The sequence below is a fragment of the Oncorhynchus keta genome, chromosome 18, assembly GCF_023373465.1.
Source record: "Oncorhynchus keta strain PuntledgeMale-10-30-2019 chromosome 18, Oket_V2, whole genome shotgun sequence".
NCBI classification, from domain to species: domain Eukaryota; kingdom Metazoa; phylum Chordata; class Actinopteri; order Salmoniformes; family Salmonidae; genus Oncorhynchus; species Oncorhynchus keta.
Window position 1 is genome coordinate 23,159,060 of NC_068438.1, and position 25,989 is coordinate 23,185,048.

Sequence of the window (25,989 nt, forward strand, 5' to 3'; positions counted from 1 at the left end):
TATTAATATAGCCATGTTATTACCCGTTACTCCCTGTATATAGCCATGTTATTACCCGGTACTCCCTGTATATAGCCATGTTATTACCCGGTACTCCCTGTATGTAGCCATGTTATTACCTGGTACTCCCTGTATGTAGCCATGTTATTACCTGGTACTCCCTGTATATAGCCATGTTATTACCTGGTACTCCCTGTATATAGCCATGTTATTACCTGGTACTCCCTGTATGTAGCCATGTTATTACCCGGTACTCCCTGTATATAGCCATGTTATTACCTGGTACTCCCTGTATGTAGCCATGTTATTACCTGGTACTCCCTGTATATAGCCATGTTATTACCCGGTACTCCCTGTATATAGCCATGTTATTACCTGGTACTCCCTGTATGTAGCCATGTTATTACCTGGTACTCCCTGTATGTAGCCATGTTATTACCTGGTACTCCCTGTATGTAGCCATGTTATTACCTGGTACTCCCTCCCTGTATGTAGCCATGTTATTACCTGGTACTCCCTGTATATAGCCATGTTATTACCTGGTACTTCCTATATTAATATAGCCATGTTATTACCCGTTACTCCCTGTATATAGCCATGTTATTACCCGGTACTCCCTGTATATAGCCATGTTATTACCCGGTACTCCCTGTATGTAGCCATGTTATTACCTGGTACTCCCTGTATGTAGCCATGTTATTACCTGGTACTCCCTGTATATAGCCATGTTATTACCTGGTACTCCCTGTATGTAGCCATGTTATTACCCGGTACTCCCTGTATGTAGCCATGTTATTACCCGGTACTCCCTGTATGTAGCCATGTTATTACCCGGTACTCCCTGTATGTAGCCATGTTATTACCTGGTACTCCCTGTATGTAGCCATGTTATTACCTGGTACTCCCTGTATGTAGCCATGTTATTACCTGGTACTTCCTATATTAATATAGCCATGTTATTACCTGGTACTTCCTATATTAATATAGCCATGTTATTTTTACTCGTCATTGTTATTTGTTATTAACTGTGTATTTATTCCTTGTGTCAATATTTCTATTTTCTATTATAACTTTAACTGCATTGTTGGAAAATGGACCCGTAAGTAAGCATTTCACTCTTAGTCTCACCTGTTGTTTACGAAGCATGTGACAAATAAAAATGTGATTTGATTTAATGGGGTAAATATGATACAACTCAATCCCTTTCCCCTGCTGATGCTGCTCGGGCCCAAAAGAGTAAACACCTACCATTAGCATTCCATGTCAAACAAAGCCTTTTGTCTTCATTGCCTCCCTTATTCAAACCAAGATGATCCAAATTTCCCACAGTTTTGGTCAGGCTGATAATACTGTGTTGTGCAAGTGCTATATCTGTCTCTAATCAACAAAACATGCATTTAAACTCAGGTTGTGAGTATTTGATTTAATAGAAAACGGATGCTTATTTATCCAAATCATATAGTTCATGTCACATGCTATGATTATAGCTTTAAAATACTATTATTATCCATGCTTAAGCATTATATGTCCCAGTATCCTCGATCTGGTTGTTTGAGGTACTCACTCTAAGATAATATATCATTACCCACTCACACATGCTTCAACTTGTTTGATGTGGTTCCATGCAAACCTGTGATTTAGAATCAGCCAAAATGGTTCAGTTGGAAACCACACACCACACAGTGTTAGCCTAGAATATACTGTAGATTAACAGCCCAATGTAAAGGAGATATGTCCCATTTCAGCTACAGTAGCAGCACATACAAACCCCCTCCTCTAGTGAGAGGGGAAGAGTGTGGGAGGGGAGGTATGAAAGAGAGTGTGGGAGGGGGATGTATGAAAGAGAGTGTGGGAGGGGGAGGGTAAACACTCTGACAGAGTTATGTATGACAGCCTTACTGCTCACTGAAAGAACAAGGGACAGAGAAAAAAGTCTGTGTGGCTGAGCACTAGAAATACTGTGAGGCGGAGGAAGGAAGATATAGCGTGAGGGTGAGAGAAAAAAATAGAGAAAATATATGGAGGAGGAGAGCTCAGCCACAGGGGGAGTGTGTTCTGAAAAACCAGGCAGAATTCAGCCGCTGGTGAGCCTGAACACCAATCCTCTCCCTTCTGCCACAGGCTGGGAGGGATTGAGACAGGATTTCCATTGGGTTCTTCCAGGGAGTGATTTAGAGAAGAGTCCAGGGCTGTTGATTAGGATTTGTAGCTTTATGTAGGGAATATGCTGGAGAGGATTTGAGTATGCTGTTCGCTGTTATTGCAAATTTCACACAGTAGTGTCTGCGACGTGGAGGCTCAGTCTGCTGGTTAGTGTTGGCATTGCTGCACCCACCCCTGCTGTTGGGGTTGTTTGGGGGCTATGTTTCTGACTGACTAGGGCAGCATCACCCACATGCAGGGCAGAGGCTGAATGGGAGGTAAAGAGTGCAACTAACCAGCATGGGAGCCAAACAGATGAAATGGTAAGAGTTGGATTTCACAAATGATTTGCATTATCTCTTGATTTACAAAACATAACTGTCTCTCTCCTTCTCGTTGTTACAATCAGTGGTTGTAATATAGAAATGCAGTGTTTATTCATTGTCCAGTGCCTCTACATGTGCCTTGGCAGTATGGTGCTACCTTTACAGTGACAGGAGTAGTTATGACACCTCGATACAGTGCAAGCACTATGTCATTTAGAAGATGTCATTTATTTGTCTAATCAATATTATCCTATGTTCCTACAATATATATATTTATGTAACACGTTTTAGAGAAACTAATCATAGTGTGATAGCTCGTAGAAATGGAGTAGTTCACATCATTTTCGGCTTTTGTCTGAATGTAGGTGTGGGCGTGCCTCTCTGGTATGGATACTGTGCGTCCGTGTAGTTGTTTGTCTGGAACAGAATCTATAGTCTATGTGAGCTGAATGAGTGATATTGCCTAGCAACGGCTAACTACAGTGTTTGGCATTGCTGTGATTTCCATTTGCAGATCGGCTTACATCTCAGATTTACTTTGATCAGACTGATTAGCATCACACTGTATATGGGCTTGTCCAATCTCACATGGTGTTTTAGTGTTATACAGTATTTAGTTCCAGAGATTAGGATCATTTATGTTTAATATTTGCCCACCATAGTGGAGGTTTTATTTCCAACCCAAAATATATTTACAGTAAATACACAAATTACATTATAGTGTAAAATAGGCCACAGGTGCATGTGATCCTCTTTCAGATATACAATTTAAAAGTTAAATCATTCAGTTCAATTGAATACATATTTGAATTAAAAACATGTTATTTCGAGAAGATTTACTTTATTTGATATAAAGGGACTAAAAAAGACATTCAAAGGCTAATCTCTTGCTAATCTATGTATCTCTACTGTATGTTGTTGTTTCAGTTGGCACAACAGATCAGCAGGGTACATCTTTTAAGGGAAATCCACAGAAAGTAGAATATGTAGCGATAAAACTACCCAGGACAAAGGAAGGGCGGTGCCACGATGAGAGATTTACACAGAACATTGGTTAGCATGTCCTTCATACTTCTTTGCCTGTAGTTCTTATTACAATATTATTTGAAATGATTTGCAGTGTTTATCAATGGGGAACTTAGGCATAACCACTTCAGTTGAATCAGATTGATTTGCAGTGTTTATCAATGGGGAACTTAGGCATAACCACTTCAGTTGAATCAGATTGATTTGCAGTGTTTATCAATGGGGAACTTAGGCATAACCACTTCAGTTGAATCAGATTGATTTGCAGTGTTTATCAATGGGGAACTTAGGCATAACCACTTCAGTTGAATCAGATTGATTTGCAGTGTTTATCAATGGGGAACTTAGGCATAACCACTTCAGTTGAATCAGATTGATTTGCAGTGTTTATCAATGGGGAATTTAGGCATAACCACTTCAGTTGAATCAGATTGATTTGCAGTGTTTATCAATGGGGAGTACTTAGGCATAACCACTTCAGTTGAATCAGATTGATTTGCAGTGTTTATCAATGGGGAACTTAGGCATAACCACTTCAGTTGAATCAGATTGATTTGCAGTGTTTATCAATGGGGAATTTAGGCATAACCACTTCAGTTGAATCAGATTGATTTGCAGTGTTTATCAATGGGGAACTTAGGCATAACCACTTCAGTTGAATCAGATTGATTTGCAGTGTTTATCAATGGGGAACTTAGGCATAACCACTTCAGTTGAATCAGATTGATTTGCAGTGTTTATCAATGGGGAACTTAGGCATAACCACTTCAGTTGAATCAGATTGATTTGCAGTGTTTATCAATGGGGAATTTAGGCATAACCACTTCAGTTGAATCAGATTGATTTGCAGTGTTTATCAATGGGGAGTACTTAGGCATAACCACTTCAGTTGAATCAGATTGATTTGCAGTGTTTATCAATGGGGAACTTAGGCATAACCACTTCAGTTGAATCAGATTGATTTGCAGTGTTTATCAATGGGGAACTTAGGCATAACCACTTCAGTTGAATCAGATTGATTTGCAGTGTTTATCAATGGGGAATTTAGGCATAACCACTTCAGTTGAATCAGATTGATTTGCAGTGTTTATCAATGGGGAGTACTTAGGCATAACCACTTCAGTTGAATCAGATTGATTTGCAGTGTTTATCAATGGGGAGTACTTAGGCATAACCACTTCAGTTGAATCAGATAAGATGGCCACCAGACCACAGAGACAGACTCTGCTTATGTAACCTACTGTCCCTTTTTCTCAGCAGTTCAGTAGAATCAACAAAGTAGGCCCCTTATAACAGAAAACGTCCCAAACTTCCTGAATATGATATCTAAATGGTATATAACCTAATTGTCATAACTCTATTGAAGTCATAATACTGTATCTACCATACATCCCTACCAACCCAATTACATATCAATATACAGTATATACAGTATATACAGTATTAATCATTTACAGCTGAGGCACAGTAAGAGAGCACATACAGACCCTCCTGTGGCCCAATTAACCCCAATGAATCCCCCTCTGTTCACAGTGTTAGTGAATGGATAAAGGGTGGATAAAGGGTAATTCCATGGTAACAGAGTGATGCTGAGACTCAGATGTTTCACTTTAAAATGTATGTCAAACAAAAACCAGTGATTGCAAAGTTAACAAACCATATAATTATATGCACAAGGACTACTTTTAACAATTTCCACTGAACATTTTACAAAAACACCTTTACTTGAAGAACAGTGCAGATGCAAAGTTTGGGAACAGAATGACGATACAAACAGTCATTCTGTTCTTCAATAAAGGTGTTTTTTATATATATATTTTCAGTAGACATTTTTAAAAGTAGTCCTTGTGCATAGAGTTGTATGGTTTGTTTAAAGAAGACGGATGCCATCCTAACTACATTAAACCAGACATTAATCTCACACAGACTGTAATGTGAGTCTAATTACTCATGTCAACATTACGCTTCACACTAATTAACATATGGTTACATAAATGCAATCCATCATAATCCACCCATCTTGCATTTCTCTTAAGAAAGATTTGAACATAGTCTCTCTCCCCTTTTCAACATGTAATGTCTAAGGGTTTTAGGTTTAATAGTGGCAGAAACTGGCAACAATTATAAAATACAAATACAAAATACAATTAATTACAAAATACCCTAAAAACCAATGTATCAAAATAACATACATAATACTTTTGCAAAGTATTGTATTGAATTAAAATACAAGTATCTTGTATTTTCAAATACAAAATAAATTTGCAAGTACACACTTAACCGTAACACCATTTTCAGTAATGGTAACAAAAGCGTTTTACATGACATGACAGTGATAATGTGGTTGTTTCTACTATGATTGAATGCACTGACTGTAAGTTGCTATCGATGCTAAATAACAAATGCTAATGTAGATGTAAAAATAAACACTTTATCATGACTCAGGATATGACCCGGATACAGACACAGGAGGCAGATAGTACAGATCTCAGATGAGTTATTGTACACACGGGGCAGGCAAAGGGCAGGGGTTCGCGATCAAGTCAGAGTCAGGCAGGTACAGGATGGCAGGCAGGCGGGGTCAGTACGGGCAGAATAGTCAGAACCCAGAAAACTAGGAAACAGAACTTGAGCAAAAGGAAGACGGGAAAGCACGCTGGTAAGACCTGAAAAACTGGCAACAGACAAGTGAACACATGTATAAATACACAGGGGATAATGGGGAAGATGGGCGACACCTGGGGGGGGTGGAGACAAGCACACGGACAGGTGAAACAGATCAGGGTGTGACACACTTGCAAAGCATGCTAAATATTATTATTCTAATGAGCTCCACCCCCGAACAAGACCAAATTTGAATACAAATGTGAATGACTGTAGAGATAGGCAAAAATACATTGAAATGTATCTTGTTATAAAATACCCCAAAGAATGTATGAAAATAAAATAAGAAATACTATTATCAACAATACAGAAAAGTAGGCAAAAAACACAAAAGGAATCATAGACTATTTCAGTCAAATGTCCTGTGCAGTTGTAAATCAAACAAATACATGTGTGACACACAACATTTTTTAAATTTCAACTTATTTTGTAAGAAATATGCTCTATATAATTGTCTAGAAGGACTGTTGAAAAGTATTTTAATAATATAAAATGCAGCTCTCTGAAGTATCTTGTTAGAAAATACATTGGACTGTAGTCTAGGCCAGTGAAATACAAATGAAAAAATATGCAAAATACATTTAAAATACATGTAACAGAAGTACTGCCCATCTCCAAATGGTGGTCTATTTGGTCCACACAGACAGAAGCATGGTTGTTTTCCCACAGATATGAAGAAAGGGATCACGGAATCCCCTCTCTGGGAGCCATATCTAATGTCTGGGGTTATAGACCACATGTGGCTGGATCCCATTTCTAAATAACACATGAGAAGAGACAAGACCTCAGGGTGCTTGGAATGTACTCAGAACAGACAAAGATCATCATAACATACAGACTGAGTACATAACAGACCCAGGACATTCTGAAAGAGGAAATCATCCTCTCAGAGACATTGAAATCCTTGCCAGTTTTGAACTGATGTCTCCGGAGGAAAAAACAATCCTAAGAATGCGTTGTTACAAAAACTAAAACAGCATGTTTCTAAATCCCGCCCCTATCTGACTGTTTGAAAGAGGAAATAGTTAGTTGTTTGACTCAAATGTGTCCCATTTGTCTGAAGTTGCCTGTAAAGTGCATTTTAATTGAAGTAAAACTTAATATTTTGGACAGTCACTTATGTTTGTGTCAATTAAGTTGAATGAATGAATGAATAAATGAACAAACAAATTCCATCTATGTGTTTACTTACACCCCCTCCGTATTCGAAGGCCCAAAAAATTGCTGCTACTCTGTTTATTATCTATGCGTTGTCACTTTACCTCTACCTACATTATCATATTATCTCAATCACCTGGACTAACCTTTGCCCCCGCACATTGACTCTGTATCGGTACCCCCTGTATATAGCCTCGCTAATGTTATTTTATTATTGCTCAATTATTTGTTATTTTTCTTATTTTTCTATTTTACTTCCGTTTATTTTAGTAAATACTTTCTTAATACTTATTTTTCTTAAAACTGCATTGTTGGTTAAGGGCTTGTAAGTAAGCATTTCACTGTAAGGTCGACACCTGCTATATTCGGCGATAACATTTGATTTGATTGGTTGATGGACAGTGAAACTTTTAATTTGGCTCTATATTCCAGCATTTTGGGCCACTATTCGGTCACTATACAGAATGTCATCTCTTATTTGAGTGTATTTTAAAACATAATGTCTGTCGCATGTGAAACATTTAATCTCAAATCCAAAATGCTGGAGTATAGAGCCATATTAAAAGTTTTAGCTTCACTGTCCAAATAAATACAGAGGGAGTGTATGTTCAGTGTATCATTCTGTTGAAATATTGCTTAGTCTAGATGGCATTTACAGTATATGTAATTTCAAGAAGAATGTCTTCCATGAATATGTATTTATTTAATTTAATTTGGCTCAGCAGCAAACAAACTCATTCGTTATTCTTGTTTTGCCCACAAATTGTTGCAGCCTCAGTTCAGCCAGCCCTGCACACTCCCCTAAAGAAGAGTACATCATCGCTCAGTCCACAGACACTCCTAAAGAAGCATTTATCTCAGCTCAATCTGAAGACCACGCCGAGCCTGGAGATGACAAATCAGAGTTGACGGAAAGGAAATCTGATACAGGTTGGCTGCACATTCATTTGATCGTTCCTGAAATCTGTTTCCATTTGATTTATCTGCTACAAAAATGACGTTTTATCATACCCGGTCTGTCTCTGTCTGTCCATCTGTCTGTCCATGCCTCCATCTCTCCCTCTGTCTGTTTGTCCGGCTGTCCGTCTGTGTGTCTGCCCTCCAGAAGAGGTGTTGTCTCTCTGTGGCCTGTGTCCGACCCCGGGGCATAGTGGGCCAGAGGAGGAGAGATCATGGGAAGAGCAGCTGGAGTGTCACCAGGAGCAGCTGGAAAAGGAGATGCAGGAGGCCAGGAGGATGGTGTTCCGTCTACAGGTAACTAAAGACTCGTCTCACACACACACACACACACACACACACACACACACACACACACACACACACACACACACACACACACACACACACGATATTGTAGTAAACTAAAACTAAAAGAATTTAGTAAACTGAAATAAAATAATTAACAAACCTGTTTCAAAAACTACAATTATACTGAAACTATTGTATTTGACTCCAAAACTAACTAAAATAAATAATAAATAAAAACCATCATGAATTACATTGCATTCGGAAAGTATTCAGACCTCTTGACTGTTTCCACATTTTTTAAAGTTACAGCCTTATTCTAAAATGGATTAAATTGTTTTCCCCCCTCATCAATCCACACACAATACCCCATAATGACAAAGCAAAAACTGTTTAAAAAAACAACGTTTGCAAATGTATTACAAATAAAAAAAACTGAAATATCACATTTCCATAAGTGTTCAGACCCTTAACTCAGTACTTTGTTGAAGCACCGCGGGCAGTGATTACAGCCTGGAGTCTTCTTGGGTATGACACTACAAGCTTGGCACACATGTATTTGGGGAGTTTCCCCCACTTTTCTCTGCAGATCTTCTGAAACTCTGTTAGGTTGGATGTGGAGCGTCTCTGCACAGCTATTTTCAGGTATCTCCAGAGATGTTAGATCGGGTTCAAGTCCTGGCTCTGGCTGGGCCACTCAATGTCATTCAGAGACTTGTCCCGAAGCCACTCCTGTGTTCTGTGTTGTCTTGGCTGTGTGCTTACGGTCGTTGTCCTGTTGGAAGGTGAACCTTCACCCCAGTCTGAGGTCCTGAGCGCTCTGAAGCAGGTTTTCAACAATGATCTCTTTTTTTCCGTTCATCTTTCCCTCAATCCTGACTTATCACCCACTCCCTACTGCTGAAAAACATCCCCACAGCATGATGCTACCACCACCATGCTTCACTGTAGGGATGGTGCCAGGTTTCCTCCAGATGTGGCATTCAGGCCAAAGAGTTCAATCTTGGTTTCATCAGACCAGAGAATCTTGTTAATCATGGTCTGAGAGTCCTGAACACCAAGTGTGCTGTCATGTGCCTTTTACTGAGGAGTAGCTTCTCTCTGGCCACTTTACCATAAAGGCCTAATTGGTGGAGTGCTGCAGAGATGGTTGTCCTTCTGTAAGGTTCTCCACAGAGGAGTGACCATCAGGTTCTTGGTCACCTCAATGACCAAGGCCCTTCTCTCCCGATTGCTATATTTCGTCGGGTGGCCAGCTCTAGGAAGAGTCATGGTGGTTCAAAACTTCTTCCATTTAAGAATGATGGAGGCCACTGTTTTCTTGGGGACCTTTAATGCTGCAGAATTCTTTTTGGACCCTTCCCCAGATCTGTGCCTCGACACAATTCTTTCTCTGAGCTCTACGTACAATTCCTTCGACCTCATGGCTTGGTTTTTGCTCTGACATGCACTGTCAACTGTGGGAAAGTATATAGACAGGTGTGTGCCTTTCCAAATCATGTCCAGTCAATTGAATTTACCACAGGTGGACTCCAATGAAGTTGTAGAAACATCTCAAGGGTAATTAATGGAAACAGGATGCACCTGGGCTCAATTTCGAGTCTCATAGCAAAGGGCCTGAATACAGTTTTCGCTTTGTCATTATGTGTGTGTAGATTGATGATTGAAGAGGGAAAACATGTATTTAATCAATAAGGCTGTAATGTAACAAAATATGGAAAAAGTCAAGTGGTCTGAATACTTTCCAAATGCACTGTATGTTCAGTTTTAGAATTTACAAGCTTTTTTTCTAATGGCGTTTTCAAGCTTCTGAATCTGGTGGGTTAGACATTTACTTAATAATTTAAAGATAGACTCAGTGAGATGACTTTGCCATGAGCAGCACCACAGATATTGGGCGCGTTTGAATGGTAAGGCTAAACCAACCGACTGTAGACGAAAGTCGAGGAGTGAAGTAGGGGAGGTGAATCTGATAAGAATCAGCTGAGAAGTTTGCCTCCTGCTTCAGCGCTCCTGGTTGTTGCAGAAATTGACCCACTACTACTGTTACTTGGTGCATCTACGTCATCTCGCTCTGTCTACCTTCAAACCTATCCTATCCTAACCTATGACCTGACCCAGCACCTTATGCATTACTGCCCCACAGGGTCAAGAAGTGACCTCCCAAAAAACCCAAACACTTTGCAACACATAAATGGCTCCTAGCCTCCCACGCATAGGCTTCGTTCTGTCACTAACACTAAAACGATATAATATAAAAACGAAATAGAAATGTTTTTATGATACAATAACTAAATAAAAATTAAGAAAATGGAACTGAAAATCAACTGAAACTAAACTGATTTCAAATGAAAATATTTAAACTAATAGAAGAAAAAATAATATAAAAACACAAAACTATAATAACCTTAACACACACACTCTACAGATACACACAGATAGATACACTGTCAGACATACAAACATAGCTTTATGTGAACATCTTTAGTATGTATAAGATGTATCCCTCAAGGACCCAAGTATGGTAAGTATACAATGAGATTGTGATCATCCAAACATAATCTGGTATCAAGGATCTGAGTGCTCTTAATCTAGCACAATCTAATCTGTCCTGTCAGGTATAAAAATCACCCCCCACCTCTACCCCACCCTGCCCAACTGAGGATGATCACATGAAAGTGTGATCATGTCCAAGCCAAGCATTTGCTCTATGTTCACTGTCCAGTTCAGGTTGGCAGCCTTGTGGTGTATGTGAGGTCGTACATCCATATCGGTGTGTGTGTCTGACATGTTTTTATGCATGTGATGTGGTCAACAGGCTTTATTTCTCTCTGGTGTGTGTTTATACTGTGAAATGTATTCTGCGTGTGTAGGCTTTATCTTATGTGTACAGTATGTGTCCATCCCTCTCTTCTCTCTCCAGGCTCTACTGCTGCACGGCTCTCTCCCTGAGGACGAGCATGATGTCTCCATGGGCTTCGGGGATAGCAGGGCTAACTCTGAGCAGCAGCTGGTACTGTGTCCGCCCCCATCCTCTCTCTACATTCACTTTAGATCGTATGGCATGTTCAGCCACTCACTGTGATGTAGCAGTGTCAGACCCTGGCACGCTATAATGTTTTTACTGTCACTCTAGAGTCCAGAAAAGACGCAGATACTGTAGAAGTGTGAATGAGTCTGTTATCTGCTTAGCCTGCTTTCATGCCAGGCCACCGTCTCTTTATAAGCTCTGGCATTTCTCTATTTTCTCATAATGCCTCTCATCCCCTCGCTTTGAAGGTTCTAATCCGCAGTCGTCTGGACCAAAGCATGGAGGAGGCTCTTGATCTGAAGGTACAGTAAGCAAAAGTAATTGGGCTTAATGTGGATGAGCTGCTTTCAGAGCACATACCTTCCCCTAATGAAATGTCTCTGAGTCTGTCTGTCTCTCTGTCATCTCAGAGGGAGCTTCTGAGGCACAAGCAGGAGGCACGGCACCTTCAGGCCATTAAGGTAAAGCCTGCCAGTCAAACCCTTCAGTTTGTTTGGATTGTTACTTATACATAGATTAGTGGCTTTTATTCAGTTCTCATGCCAGCTCTGGGTAGAGAAACAGACCCTTTTAGCCTCCACTGTTCCTTTACAGAAGAGTTGTGTGCTCTGTTTAAGGCTTCATAATGATCCATATTCGTGGGTCCTTACTCTTTGGTAGGCAAGTCAGCCTCTCTAGCGTTGTCTTTGATCTGCTTTTCCTCATTAGGATGCTCTTCAGCAGCGTATGTCTGTACAGGAGGCTGCGGTGCTGCAGCTGAAGCAGGAGCTACTGAGGTGCAGTATGGACAAAGAGCAACTGGAGGGGGAGAACGTGAGTCAGATGATATGATAATACACACGTTGACATTTTGAATGAATATTTGACCTTTATATTCAATGGCTCTATCTATTTATGTATTCAAATATTCACAAAAATTTTTGTTCATCCACATTACAAATATAAGTATATATTTGTATATTTGTAGGCAGAGCTCAAACGGAAGTTGAGCGATCGGAACAAACTGCTCAGTGAATATGAGGTAAGATCAGAACATTTTCCATTTTAACATACTTTAACATTTGGATATGATTGTGTGGTTGAAATGTATCAAAGTATCACAGATATCACAGTGATATGTCTATAAAACCAGCAGAAACTTGGAAAAAAGGATAGACTACTTCAGCAACAGCAATTGAAACTGGACGATGCTCGGCACAACTCGAATGAAGGAAGCCACAGGGTATGGTACCATAATCAAACTTCTTCCACTGCACTTACAGTAAATGACATGTATTCATTGTAGCTTGTGAAGTTGGTGAGATATATTATGTCTGTTTTTCTTCAGTCATCTAGGAGTGAAAAGAGTGGGTACAGTAACTCTGTGGGCCCAGCCCCAGGTCCGGCCTTCCAACACACAGCGGTGAGTCATGCACACCTATGAACATTTCCTACATGTGTTTACATGTTGGTTGGAGGGAGGGGGTGATTCATTAAATGTGTGTTTTAGATATGTTTCATGTCATCATTATAGCTGTTTCTAGATCTAGAGACCTAATAGAGGTTAAAGGCCATGGCTAAATGATCAACAACCTTCAAATGTGCCTGGACACCAGTTCTAGTGGTTTATGTCATTATGTGTGTGTGTGGGTTTGTGTGTGTGTTAGCAGGGGGAGGAACTGCAGCTGGTAAGGGAGGCCTTGCGTAGTCTGAGGGATGGCTTCTCAGGTCACGACCCTCAGCATCACACCCTGGACACACTGGAGCAAGGGGTGGCCAGTCTCATGGACCGCCTATACACACTCGACACACGCCGCAGGCAGCAGGACAGAGGGGTACATACACACACACACAGCAATACACACAGAGGACCACAGAGAAGGGTGCTGTGTGTGTGCTGTTAGCGTGATATTATGCACCTGATGTGATAATCATGTTTATCGTTTGTGCACATCGTGACTGATTGAATTGGTATTTCTCTTAGTAACTGAGACTCTGTCTCCTTGTAGGGTCAGTACAAGTCACCAGGACGAAGAGCCAACCCCACAGACAGGGACTCATGGCCACCCAGCTCAAGTAAGATGTACCGTTTGTTTTGCCGTTCTCAACAATCTTGCTAATTCTCTTCATTCAACTTTATATAATTGTGTAATTCAATTACATTGAGCACATGTTAGGAGGTATTGAGGATTTTAATTAGCTAGGCTGGCTATCTGTAGAGAAAAGGGTCATATTAATCCAACTTGGTCTGGTCCACATAATTATTGAAGACTCAGCCTCCAGGTACCTATCAAATTATTTGACTTATATTAGAGATTTCCACCAATACAACACCAGAGCAATAGACCCTGATATTGCCTGTTTTACATGTAATAGTCTATCTGCTAAGAACACCTTTTTATATACTGACGCTGTTGAGTGAAACAAACTATCACAGCAACTCAAAGCCATGCCGACCATAGTTGAGGAGACTAAATTACTTGTTACCTTAGATTGTAAACAGTCATGGTCAAAAAATATAGATTCAATGGTTGTAAAGATGGGGAGAGGTCTGTCCGTAATAAAGAGATGCTCTGCTTTTTTGACACCACACTCCACAAAGCAAATCAGGAAAGGCTCTAGTTTTATCTTATCTTGATTATTGTCCAGTCATATGGTCAAGTGCTGTAAAGAAAGACCTAGTTAAGCTGCAGCTGACCCAGAACAGAGCGACACATCTTGCTCTTGTTGTAATCAGAAAGATAATATTAATACTATACATGCCAGTCTCTCTTGGCTAAGAGTTGAGGAAAGACTGACTGTGTCACTTCTTGTGTTGGAAATTCCAAATGGTTTGCAGTCAACTTATACACAGCTTGACACACACACTTACCCCACCAGACATGCCACCAGGGGTGTTTTCACAGTCCCCAGGGCCAGAACAAATTCATGCAAACGTACAGTATTATGCAGAGCCATGAGTACATGGAACTCCCTTCCATCTTATATAGCACAAGTAAACAGCAAACCTGGTTTCAAAAAACAAATAAAGCAACACTTCAAGGCACAACGCCTCTCCCCATGTGACCTACTTGTTGTGTGTATGTACTGACATGTATGTTGAACTAATTCAATGCACACACTACATGTTAATGTTTTTAAATGCATGCAAATTGTAAGGTCTTTTGCCTGTAATGTCTGTTTCGTAATGTGTCGGACCTCAGTAAGGCTAGCTGTCGCCATCGGTGTCAGCTAATGGGGGATCCTAATAAATCAAATCAAAACTTAATTTAAAAAGTATCTTACGCTGGCTAATGATCGAGCAATAGAAACAGAAATAAAACATGTGTCTATGTCATGTGTCTGTATCTATGTCATGTGTTTGTATCTATATCATGTGTCTATCTATGTAATATACTGTTTTAGAACCATGGAAATAAGTATGACTTTCTTGTGATGGCCCTGTCATTTTTATTTGTATGTTTTTTCATTGGCAAATTAAATCAATCAATCCTGTCTTTAAGCTGTAGCCAGTAAGCCGACCAATATGTTTTTGTTTTCAGAAATAGCTCACTCCCACAGTAGTCCTGGCCTGGACTCCACAGTCTCCACTAAAGTCCTCTACTTCACTGATCGTTCACTCACTCCTTTCCTGGTCAACATCTCCAAAAGGTACGAATCCAGAATCCCTCTTTGGGTCTTGAAGATGTCCATTGCATGTGTATCTTTGTGTTGTATGGTTGCGTGCTGCCTGGATGTTGATGTATATGTTAGTACACATGTATATTTTTAGGGTATTGAATGCATGCATGCGTGTCATTGGTGTGTGTGTTGTGTGTCTATGTGCCGTAGCGTTGTGAGGGAATGTGCATGTCTGTGTCTCTGCACAGATCAATGTACCATGATGCCATCTGACAGTGGGACTGTGCTGTGCTGTTAGGCTGGGGGAGGTGACTCTGAGAGACTTCAAGGCAGCGGTGGACCGCCAGGGTAGCTTCAGGTACCACTTCAAAGCCCTCGACCCAGAGTTTGGGACTGTGAAGGAGGAGGTAGGCATGTTTTGGATTACAGCTTTGGGGTTACATTTAGATAGGGTCAACCACTGAGGCAGAAATGACAATAACCAAAATGAAAAGATAAAACACATGGAATTGGCAATAGTTCCGAAACCCAATAACTATTTTAAGATCAGAGACGAGGATTCTCTATAGTTGATAAACAACAGTTGAAATCGGAGGTTTTACATACACCTTAGCCAAATACATTTCAACTCAGTTTTTCACAATTCCTGACATTTAATCCTATTAAAAATTCCCTGTTTTAGGTCAGTTAGGATCACCACTTTATTTTAAGAATGTGAAATGTCAGAATAATAGTTGAGAGAACGATTTATTTCAGCTTTTATTTTTTCAGCACATTGCCAGTCAGCCAGAAGTTTACATACACTCAACAGTATTTGGTAGCATTGCCTTTAAATTGTTTAACTTGGGTCAAACGTTTCGGGTAGCCTTCCACAAGCTCCCCACAATACGTTGGGTGAATTTTGGCCCATTCCTCCTGACAGAGCTGGTGTAACTGAGTCAGGTTTGTAGGCCTCCTTGCTTGCACCTTTTTCAGTTCTGCCCACTAATGTTCTATAGGATTGAGGTCAGGGCTTTGTGATGGCCACTCCAATACCTTGACTTTGTTGTCCTTAAGCCATTTTGCCACAACTTTGGAAGTATGCTTGGGGTCATTGTCCATTTGGAAGATCCATTTGCGACCACGCTTTAACTTCCTGACTGATGTCTTGAGATGTTGCTTCAATATATCCACGTACTTTTCTTTCCTCATGATGCCATCCATTTTGTGAAGTGCACCAGTCCCTCCTGCAGCAAAGCACCGCCACAACATGATTCCACCCCCGTGCTTCACGGTTGGGATAGTGTTCTTCGGCTTGCAAGCATCCCCCTTTTTCCTCCAAATATAACGATGGTCATTATGGTCAAACAGTTCTATTTATGTTTCATCAGACCAGAGGACATTTCTCCAAAAAGTATAATGTTTGTCCCCATGTGCAGTTGCAAACCGTAGTCTTGCTTTTTTATGCCGGTTTTGGAGCAGTGGCTTCTTCCTTGCTGAGCAGCCTTTCAGGTTATGTTGATATAGGACTCGTTTTACTGTGGATATAGATACTTTTGTACCTGTTTCCTCCAGCATCTTCACATGGTCCTTTGCTGTTGTTCTGGATTGATTTGTAAACTTCTGACTTCAACTGTATATACAGTGCCTTGCGAACGTATTCGGCCCCCTTGAACTTTGCGACCTTTTGCCACATTTCAGGCTTCAAACATAAAGATATAAAACTGTATTTTTTTGTGAAGAATAAACAACAAGTGGGACACAATCATGAAGTGGAACTACATTTATTGGATATTTCAAACTTTTTGAACAAATCAAAAACTGAACAATTGGGCGTGCAAAATTATTCAGCCCCCTTAAGTTAATACTTTGTAGCGCCACCTTTTGCTGTGATTACAGCTGTAAGTCGCTTGGGGTATGCCTATCAGTTTTGCACATCGAGAGATTTTTCCCATTCCTCCTTGCAAAACAGCTCGAGCTCAGTGAGGTTGGATGGAGAGCATTTGTGAGCAGCAGTTTTCAGTTCTTTCCACAGATTCTCGATTGGATTCAGGTCTGGACTTTGACTTGGCCATTCTAACACCTGGATATGTTTATTTTTTAACCATTCCATTGTAGATTTTGCTTTATGTTTTGGATCATTGTCTTGTTGGAAGACAAATCTCCGTCCCAGTCTCAAGTCTTTTGCAGACTCCATCAGGTTTTCTTCCAGAATGGTGCTGTATTTGGCTCCATCCATCTTCCCATCAATTTTAACCATCTTCCCTGTCCCTGCTGAAGAAAAGCAGGCCCAAACCATGATGCTGCCACCACCATGTTTGACAGTGGGGATGGTGTGTTCAGGGTGATGAGCTGTGTTGCTTTTACGCCAAACATAACGTTTTGCATTGTTGCCAAAAAGTTCAATTTTGGTTTCATCTGACCAGAGCACCTTCTTCCATATGTTTGGTGTGTCTCCCATGTGGCTTGTGGCAAACTTTAAACAACACTTTTTAATGGATATCTTTAAGAAATGGCTTTCTTCTTGCCACTCTTCCATAAAGGCTAGATTTGTGCAATATACGACTGATTGTTGTCCTTAAGACAGAGTCTCCCACCTCAGCTGTAGATCTCTGCAGTTCATCCAGAGTGATCATGGGCCTCTTGGCTGCATCTCTGATCAGTCTTCTCCTTGTATGAGCTGAAAGTTTACATTTACATTTAAGTCATTTAGCAGACGCTCTTATCCAGAGCGACTTACAAATTGGTGCATTCACCTTATGACATCCAGTGGAACAGCCACTTTACAGTAGTGCATCTAAATCTTTTAGGGGGTGAGAAGGATTACTTATCCTATCCTAGGTATTCCTTAAAGAGGTGGGGTTTCAGGTGTCTCCGGAAGGTGGTGATTGACTCCGCTGTCCTGGCGTCGTGAGGGAGTTTGTTCCACCATTGGGGGGCCAGAGCAGCGAACAGTTTTGACTGGGCTGAGCGGGAACTGTACTTCCTCAGTGGTAGGGAGGCGAGCAGGCCAGAGGTGGATGAACGCAGTGCCCTTGTTTGGGTGTAGGGCCTGATCAGAGCCTGGAGGTACTGAGGTGCCGTTCCCCTCACAGCTCCGTAGGCAAGCACCATGGTCTTGTAGCGGATGCGAGCTTCAACTGGAAGCCAGTGGAGAGAGCGGAGGAGCGGGGTGACGTGAGAGAACTTGGGAAGGTTGAACACCAGACGGGCTGCGGCGTTCTGGATGAGTTGTAGGGGTTTAATGGCACAGGCAGGGAGCCCAGCCAACAGCGAGTTGCAGTAATCCAGACGGGAGATGACAAGTGCCTGGATTAGGACCTGCGCCGCTTCCTGTGTGAGGCAGGGTCGTACTCTGCGGATGTTGTAGAGCATGAACCTACAGGAACGGGCCACCGCCTTGATGTTAGTTGAGAACGACAGGGTGTTGTCCAGGATCACGCCAAGGTTCTTAGCGCTCTGGGAGGAGGACACAATGGAGTTGTCAACCGTGATGGCGAGATCATGGAACGGGCAGTCCTTCCCCGGGAGGAAGAGCAGCTCCGTCTTGCCGAGGTTCAGCTTGAGGTGGTGATCCGTCATCCACACTGATATGTCTGCCAGACATGCAGAGATGCGATTCGCCACCTGGTCATCAGAAGGGGGAAAGGAGAAGATTAATTGTGTGTCGTCTGCATAGCAATGATAGGAGAGGCCATGTGAGGTTATGACAGAGCCAAGTGACTTGGTGTATAGCGAGAATAGGAGAGGGCCTAGAACAGAGCCCCGGGGGACACCAGTGGTGAGAGCACGTGGTGAGGAGACAGATTCTCGCCACGCCACCTGGTAGGAGCGACCTGTCAGGTAGGACGCAATCCAAGCGTGGGCCGCGCCGGAGATGCCAGACTCGGAGAGGGTGGAGAGGAGGATCTGATGGTTCACAGTATCGAAGGCAGCCGATAGGTCTAGAAGGATGAGAGCAGAGGAAAGAGAGTTAGCTTTAGCAGTGCGGAGCGCCTCCGTGATGCAGAGAAGAGCAGTCTCAGTTGAATGACTAGTCTTGAAACCTGACTGATTTGGATAAAGAAGGTCATTCTGAGAGAGATAGCGGTAGAGCTGGCCAAGGACGGCACGTTCAAGAGTTTGAGAGAAAAGAAAGAAGGGATACTGGTCTGTAGTTGTTGACATCGGAGGGATCGAGTGTAGGTTTTTTCAGAAGGGGTGCAACTCTCGCTCTCTTGAAGACGGAAGGGACGTAAGCCAGCGGTCAGGGATGAGTTGATGAGCGAGGTGAGGTAAGGGAGAAGGTCTCCGGAAATGGTCTGGAGAAGAGAGGAGGGGATAGGGTCAAGCGGGCAGGTTGTTGGGCGGCCGGCCGTCACAAGACGCGAGATTTCATCTGGAGAGAGAGGGGAGAAAGAGGTCAGAGCACAGGGTAGGGCAGTGTGAGCAGAACCAGCGGTGTCGTTTGACTTAGCAAACGAGGATCGGATGTCGTCGACCTTCTTTTCAAAATGGTTGACGAAGTCATCTGCAGAGAGGGAGGAGGGGGGAGGAGGATTCAGGAGGGAGGAGAAGGTGGCAAAGAGCTTCCTAGGGTTAGAGGCAGATGCTTGGAATTTAGAGTGGTAGAAAGTGGCTTTAGCAGCAGAGACAGAGGAGGAAAATGTAGAGAGGAGGGAGTGAAAGGATGCCAGGTCCGCAGGGAGGCGAGTTTTCCTCCATTTCCGCTCGGCTGCCCGGAGCCCTGTTCTGTGAGCTCGCAATGAGTCGTCGAGCCACGGAGCGGGAGGACCGAGCCGGCCTGGAGGATAGGGGACATAGAGAGTCAAAGGATGCAGAAAGGGAGGAGAGGAGGGTTGAGGAGGCAGAATCAGGAGATAGGTTGGAGAAGGTTTGAGCTGAGGGAAGAGATGATAGGATGGAAGAGGAGAGAGTAGCGGGGGAGAGAGAGCGAAGGTTGGGACGGCGCGATACCATCTGAGTAGGGGCAGTGTGGGAAGTGTTGGATGAGAGCGAGAGGGAAAAGGATACAAGGTAGTGGTCGGAGACTTGGAGGGGAGTTGCAATGGGGTTAGTGGAAGAACAGCATCTAGTAAAGATGAGGTCGAGCGTATTGCCTGCCTTGTGAGTAGGGGGGGAAGGTGAGAGGGTGAGGTCAAAAGAGGAGAGGAGTGGAAAGAAGGAGGCAGAGAGGAATGAGTCAAAGGTAGACGTGGGGAGGTTAAAGTCGCCCAGAACTGTGAGAGGTGAGCCGTCCTCAGGAAAGGAGCTTATCAAGGCATCAAGCTCATTGATGAACTCTCCGAGGGAACCTGGAGGGCGATAAATGATAAGGATGTTAAGCTTGAAAGGGCTGGTAACTGTGACAGCATGGAATTCAAAGGAGGCGATAGACAGATGGGTAAGGGGAGAAAGAGAGAATGACCACTTGGGAGAGATGAGGATCCCGGTGCCACCACCCCGCTGACCAGAAGCTCTCGGGGTGTACGAGAACACGTGGGCGGACGAGGAGAGAGCAGTAGGAGTAGCAGTGTTATCTGTGGTGATCCATGTTTCCGTCAGTGCCAAGAAGTCGAGGGACTGGAGGGAGGCATAGGCTGAGATGAACTCTGCCTTGTTGGCCGCAGATCGGCAGTTCCAGAGGCTACCGGAGACCTGGAACTCCACGTGGGTCGTGCGCGCTGGGACCACCAGATTAGGGTGGCCGCAGCCACGCGGTGTGGAGCGTTTGTATGCTCTGTGCAGAGAGGAGAGAACAGGGATAGACAGACACATAGTTGACAGGCTACAGAAGAGGCTACGCTAATGCAAGGAGATTGGAATGACAAGTGGACTACACGTCTCGAATGTTCAGAAAGTTAAGCTTACGTAGCAAGAATCTTATTGACTAAAATGATTAAAATGATACAGTACTGCTGAAGTAGGCTAGCTGGCAGTGGCTGCGTTGTTGACACTACACTAATCAAGTCGTTCCGTTGAGTGTAATAGTTTCTACAGTGCAGCTATTCGGGGGCTAGCTGGCTAGCTAGCAGTGTTGATTACGTTACGTTGCGTTAAAAGAACGACAATAGCTGGCTAGCTAACCTAGAAAATCGCTCTAGACTACACAATTATCTTTGATACAAGGACGGCTATGTAGCTAGCTATGTAGCTAGCTACGATCAAGCAAATCAAACCGTTGTGCTGTAATGAAATGAGATGAAAATGTGATACTACCTGTGGAGCGAAGCGGAATGCGACCGGGTTGTTGAGTGGGAAGTTAATTCGGTAGACGTTGGCTAGCTGTTAGCTGTTAGCTAGCTAGCAGTGTCTCCTACGTTAAGGACGACAAATAGCTGGCTAGCTAACCTCGGTAAATTAAGATAATCACTAAGACTACACACTCTAAACTACACAATTATCTTGGATACGAAGACAGCAAAGACAACTATGTAGCTAGCTAACACTACACTAATCAAGTCGTTCAGTTGAGTGTAATAGTTTCTACGGTGCTGCTATACGGTGGACGTTAGCTATGTGGCTAGCTGCTGGGCAGTAGACTACGTTAGGACGACGAAATACGATAATTACGCAATTATCTTTGATACAAAGACGGCTATGTAGCTATGTAGCTAGCTAAGAAGAAATTGCTAAGATTAGACAAATCAAACCGTTGTACTATAATGAAATGTAATGAAAAGTAATGAAAAGTAATACTACCTGCGGACCGAAGTGCTAATGCGACCGCTCGCTCGCTCCAACCCGGAAGTTAGAGGGACGGCCAGGTCTTGGTAGATTTGCAGTGGTCTGATACTCCTTCCATTTCAATATTATCGCTTGCACAGTGCTCCTTGGGATGTTTAAAGCTTGGGAAATCTTTTTGTATCCAAATCCGGCTTTAAACTTCTTCACAACAGTATCTCGGACCTTCCTGGTGTGTTCCTTGTTCTTCATGATGCTCTCTGCGCTTTTAACGGACCTCTGAGAGACTCACAGTGCAGGTGCATTTATACGGAGACTTGATTACACACAGGTGGATTGTATTTATCATCATTAGTCATTTAGGTCAACATTGGATCATTCAGAGATCCTCACTGAACTTCTGGAGAGTTTGCTGCACTGAAAGTAAAGGGGCTGAATAATTTTGCACGCCCAATTTTTCAGTTTTTGATTTGTTAAAAAAGTTTGAAATATCCAATAAATGTCGTTCCACTTCATGATTGTGTCCCACTTGTTGTTGATTCTTTACACAAACAAATACAGTTTTATATCTTTATGTTTGAAGCCTGAAATGTGGCAGAAGGTCGCAAAGCTCAAGGGGGCCGAATACTTTCGCAAGGCACTGTATACAAGAGTGTGTGGACACAGCTTCAAATTAGTGGATTCGGCTATTTCAGCCACATTTTTTTTACCTTTATTTAACCAGGCTAGTCAGTTAAGAACATATTCTTATTTTCAATGACGGCCTGGGAACAGTGGGTTAACTGCCTGTTCAGGGGCAGAACGACAGATTTGTACCTTGTCAGCTCGGGGGTTTGAACTCGCAACCTTTCGGTTACTAGTCCAACGCTCTAACCACTAGGCTACGCTGCCGCACATCCGTTGCTGAGGTCTATAAAATTGAGCACACAGCTATGCAATCTCCATAGACAAACATTGGCAGTAGAATGGCCTTACTGAAGAGCTCAGTGACTTTCAACATGACACGGTCATAGAATGCCACCTTTCCAACAGGTCAGTTGGTCAAATGTCTGCCATGTTAGAGCTGCCCCAGTCAACTGTAAGTGCTGTTAATGTGAAGTGGAAACAACTAAGAGCAACAACGGCTCAGCTGCGAAGTGGTATGCCACACCTCACAGAATGGGACCACCAAGTGCTGAAGCGCGTAGCGCGTAAAATCATCTGTCCTCGGTTACAACACTCAGTACTGAGTTCCAAACTGCCTCTGCAAGCAACCTCAGCACAATAACTGTTTGTCAGGAGCTTCATGAAATGGTTTTCCATGGACGAGCAGCCGCACACAAGCCTAAGATCACCATGCGCAATGCCAAACGTCAGCTGGACTGGTGTAAAGCTCACCGCCATTGGACTCTGGAGAGGTGGAAACACGTTCTCTGGAGTGATGAATCACGCTTCACCATCTGGCAGTCTGAAGGATGAATTTGGGTTTGGCGGATGCCAGGAGAACGCTACTTGACAAATATATAAATACAGTGGGGCATAAAAGTAGTTAGTCAGCCACCAATTGTGCAAGTTCTCCTACTTAAAAAGATTAGAGAGGCCTGTAATTTTCATCATAGGTACACTTCAACTATGACAGACAAAATGAGGAAAAAACATCCAGAAAATCACATTGTAGGATTTTTAATGAATTTCTTTGCAAATTATGGTGGAAAATAAGTATTTGGTCACCTACAAACAAGCAAGATGTCTGGCTCTCACAGTCCTGTCACGTCTTCTTTAAGAGGCTCCTATGTCCTCCACTCGTTACCTGTATTAATGGCACCTGTTTGAACTTGTTATCAGTATAAAATACACCTGTCCACAACCTCAAACAGTCACACTCCAAACTCCACTATGACCAAGACCAAAGAGCTGTCAAAGGACACCAGAAACAAAATTGTAGACCTGCACCAGGCTGGGAAGACTGAATCTGCAATAGGTAAGCAGCTTGGGTTTTGTAGAAATCAACTGTGGGAGCAATTATTAGGAAATGGAAGACATGCAAGACCACTGATAATCTCCCTCGATCTGGGGCTCCACGCAAGATCTCACCCCGTGGGGTCAAAATGATCACAAGAACGGTGAGCAAAAATCCCAGAACCACACGGGGGGACCTTGTGAATGACCTGCAAAGAGCTGGGACCAAAGTAACAAAGCCTGCCATCAGTAACACACTACGCAGCCAGGGACTCAAATCCTGCAGTTCCAGACGTGTCCCCCTGCTTAAGCCAGTACATGTCCAGGCCCGTCTGAAGTTTGCTAAAGAGCATTTGGATGATCCAGAAGAAGATTGGGAGAATGTCATATGGTCAGATGAAACCAAAATATAACTTTTTGGTAAAAACTCAACTCGTAGTGTTTGGAGCACAAAGAATGCTGAGTTGCATCCAAAGAACACCATACCTACTGTGAAGCATGGGGGTGGAAACATCATGCTTTGGGACTGTTTTTCTGCAAAGGGACCAGGATGACTGATCCGTGTAAAGGAAAGAATGCTTTGGGCTATGCATCGTGAGATTTTGAGTGAAAACCTCCTTCCATCAGCAAGGGCATTGAAGATGAAACGTGGCTGGGTCTTTCAGCATGACAATGATCCCAAACACACCGCCCGGGCAATGAAGGACTGGCTTCGTAAGAAGCATTTCAAGGTCCTGGTGTGGCCTGGCCAGTCTCCAGATCTCAACCCCATAGAAAATCTTTGGAGGGAGTTGAAAGTCTGTGTTGCCCAGCAACAGCCCCAAAACATCACTGCTCTAGAGGAGATCTGCATGGAGGAATGGGCCAAAATACCAGCAACAGTGTGTGAATACCTTGTGAAGACTTACAGAAAACGTTTGACCTCTGTCATTGCCAACAAAGGGTATATAACAAAGTATTGAGATAAACTTTTGTTATTGACCAAATACTTATTTTCCACCATAATTTGCAAATAAATTCATAAAAAAATCCTAAAATGTGATTTTGGGGATTTTTTTCCCTCATTTTGTCTGTCATAGCTGAAGTGTACCTATGATGAAAATTACAGGCCTCTCTCGTCTTTTTAAGTGGGAGAACTTGCACAATTGGTGGCTGACTAAATACTTTTTTGCCCCACTGTATATAGTGCCAACTGTAAAGTTTGTTGGAGGAGGAATCATGCTTCGGGCTAGGCTCCTTAGGTACAGCGAAGGGGAATCTTAACGCTACAGCGTACAATGACATTCTATACCATTCTGTGCTTCCAACTTTGTGGCAACAGTTTGGGGAAGGCCCTTTCCTGTTTCAGCATGACAATGCTCCTGTGCAAAAAGAGGTCCGTATAGAAATGGTTTGTCGAGATCGGTGTGGAAGACCTTGATTTGCCTGCACAGAGCCCTGAACTCAACCCCATCTAACACCTTTGGGATGAATTGGAACACCAACTGCGAGCCAGGCCTAATCGCCCAACATCAGTGCCCGACCTTGTGGCTGAATGGAAGTCCCTGCAGCAATGTTTCAACATCTAGTGGAAAGCATTCCCAGAAGAGTGGAGGTTGTTTTGGCAGAAAAGGTGGGACCAACTCCATATTAATGCCCATGATTTTGGAATGAGATGTTCGACGAGCTGGTGTTCACATACTTTTGGTCATGTAGTGTATGTGTTTAGAGACTGTCTGTGCCTGTATATGTCATAGTTTATATTATAAGAGCATGCCTGTCTGGTTCTGGTTGGTGTTCTCAGGTGTTCCAGGATGGAGCGCTGGTGCCTGGCTGGGAGGGGAAGATAGTGGCCTGGGTGGAGGAGGACCATGGAGAGAGACGGTAGAAGTGGGAACCAACCAACCATAGAGGGAACCACTAGCCTCAAACTGTGACCACTGGACAATGATTCCATAACACCCTCTCAGTATTCACAGCAGCCCTGAAGAGGTAGCTATTATACAAATTGGGATCAATCTATTTATTACTGTTTCGAGATGAAACCATACTTTCAAAAATGTCTCTTTCCTATGAACATTTGACTTACAGTAACTGTTTGAAGTACAAGTTCTAGTTGCCAAATATGAATGAATACAATTTTTACGTTTTAATAAACATGGATTATTGCATGAATATTGACTATTTGTGAACTATTTCCTAGACATGCAGTTAATGTAACTCATGATCATGGAGGAC

The 25,989-nt window shown here is 42.7% G+C and overlaps 1 protein-coding gene across 4 annotated transcripts; it reads left to right on the plus strand.

The window, feature by feature from the left end:
• The first annotated feature begins 1,897 nt into the window (after positions 1–1,897).
• On the plus strand, positions 1,898–25,926 carry LOC118371699 (dixin-A-like). 4 transcript variants are annotated; one of them, XR_008068044.1, is made up of 15 exons: positions 1,898–2,465; positions 8,089–8,246; positions 8,422–8,570; positions 11,485–11,574; positions 11,841–11,894; positions 12,003–12,053; positions 12,301–12,405; positions 12,560–12,613; positions 12,725–12,814; positions 12,920–12,994; positions 13,239–13,406; positions 13,581–13,647; positions 15,114–15,222; positions 15,441–15,599; positions 25,556–25,596. XR_008068044.1 is itself a non-coding variant. In XM_052467637.1 (15 exons), the coding sequence occupies exons 1-15, from the start codon at positions 2,443–2,445 to the stop codon at positions 25,637–25,639; spliced, it is 1,386 nt and encodes a 461-aa protein (XP_052323597.1). In that variant the 5' UTR covers positions 1,901–2,442; the 3' UTR covers positions 25,640–25,926. The 4 variants fall into 4 exon arrangements, 3 of the variants coding, with proteins under 3 accessions (XP_052323597.1, XP_052323598.1, XP_052323599.1); XM_052467637.1 differs by having other exon boundaries at positions 1,901–2,465; positions 15,491–15,599; positions 25,556–25,926; XM_052467638.1 differs by having other exon boundaries at positions 1,901–2,465; positions 12,728–12,814; positions 15,491–15,599; positions 25,556–25,926.
• The last annotated feature ends 63 nt before the right edge of the window (positions 25,927–25,989 follow it).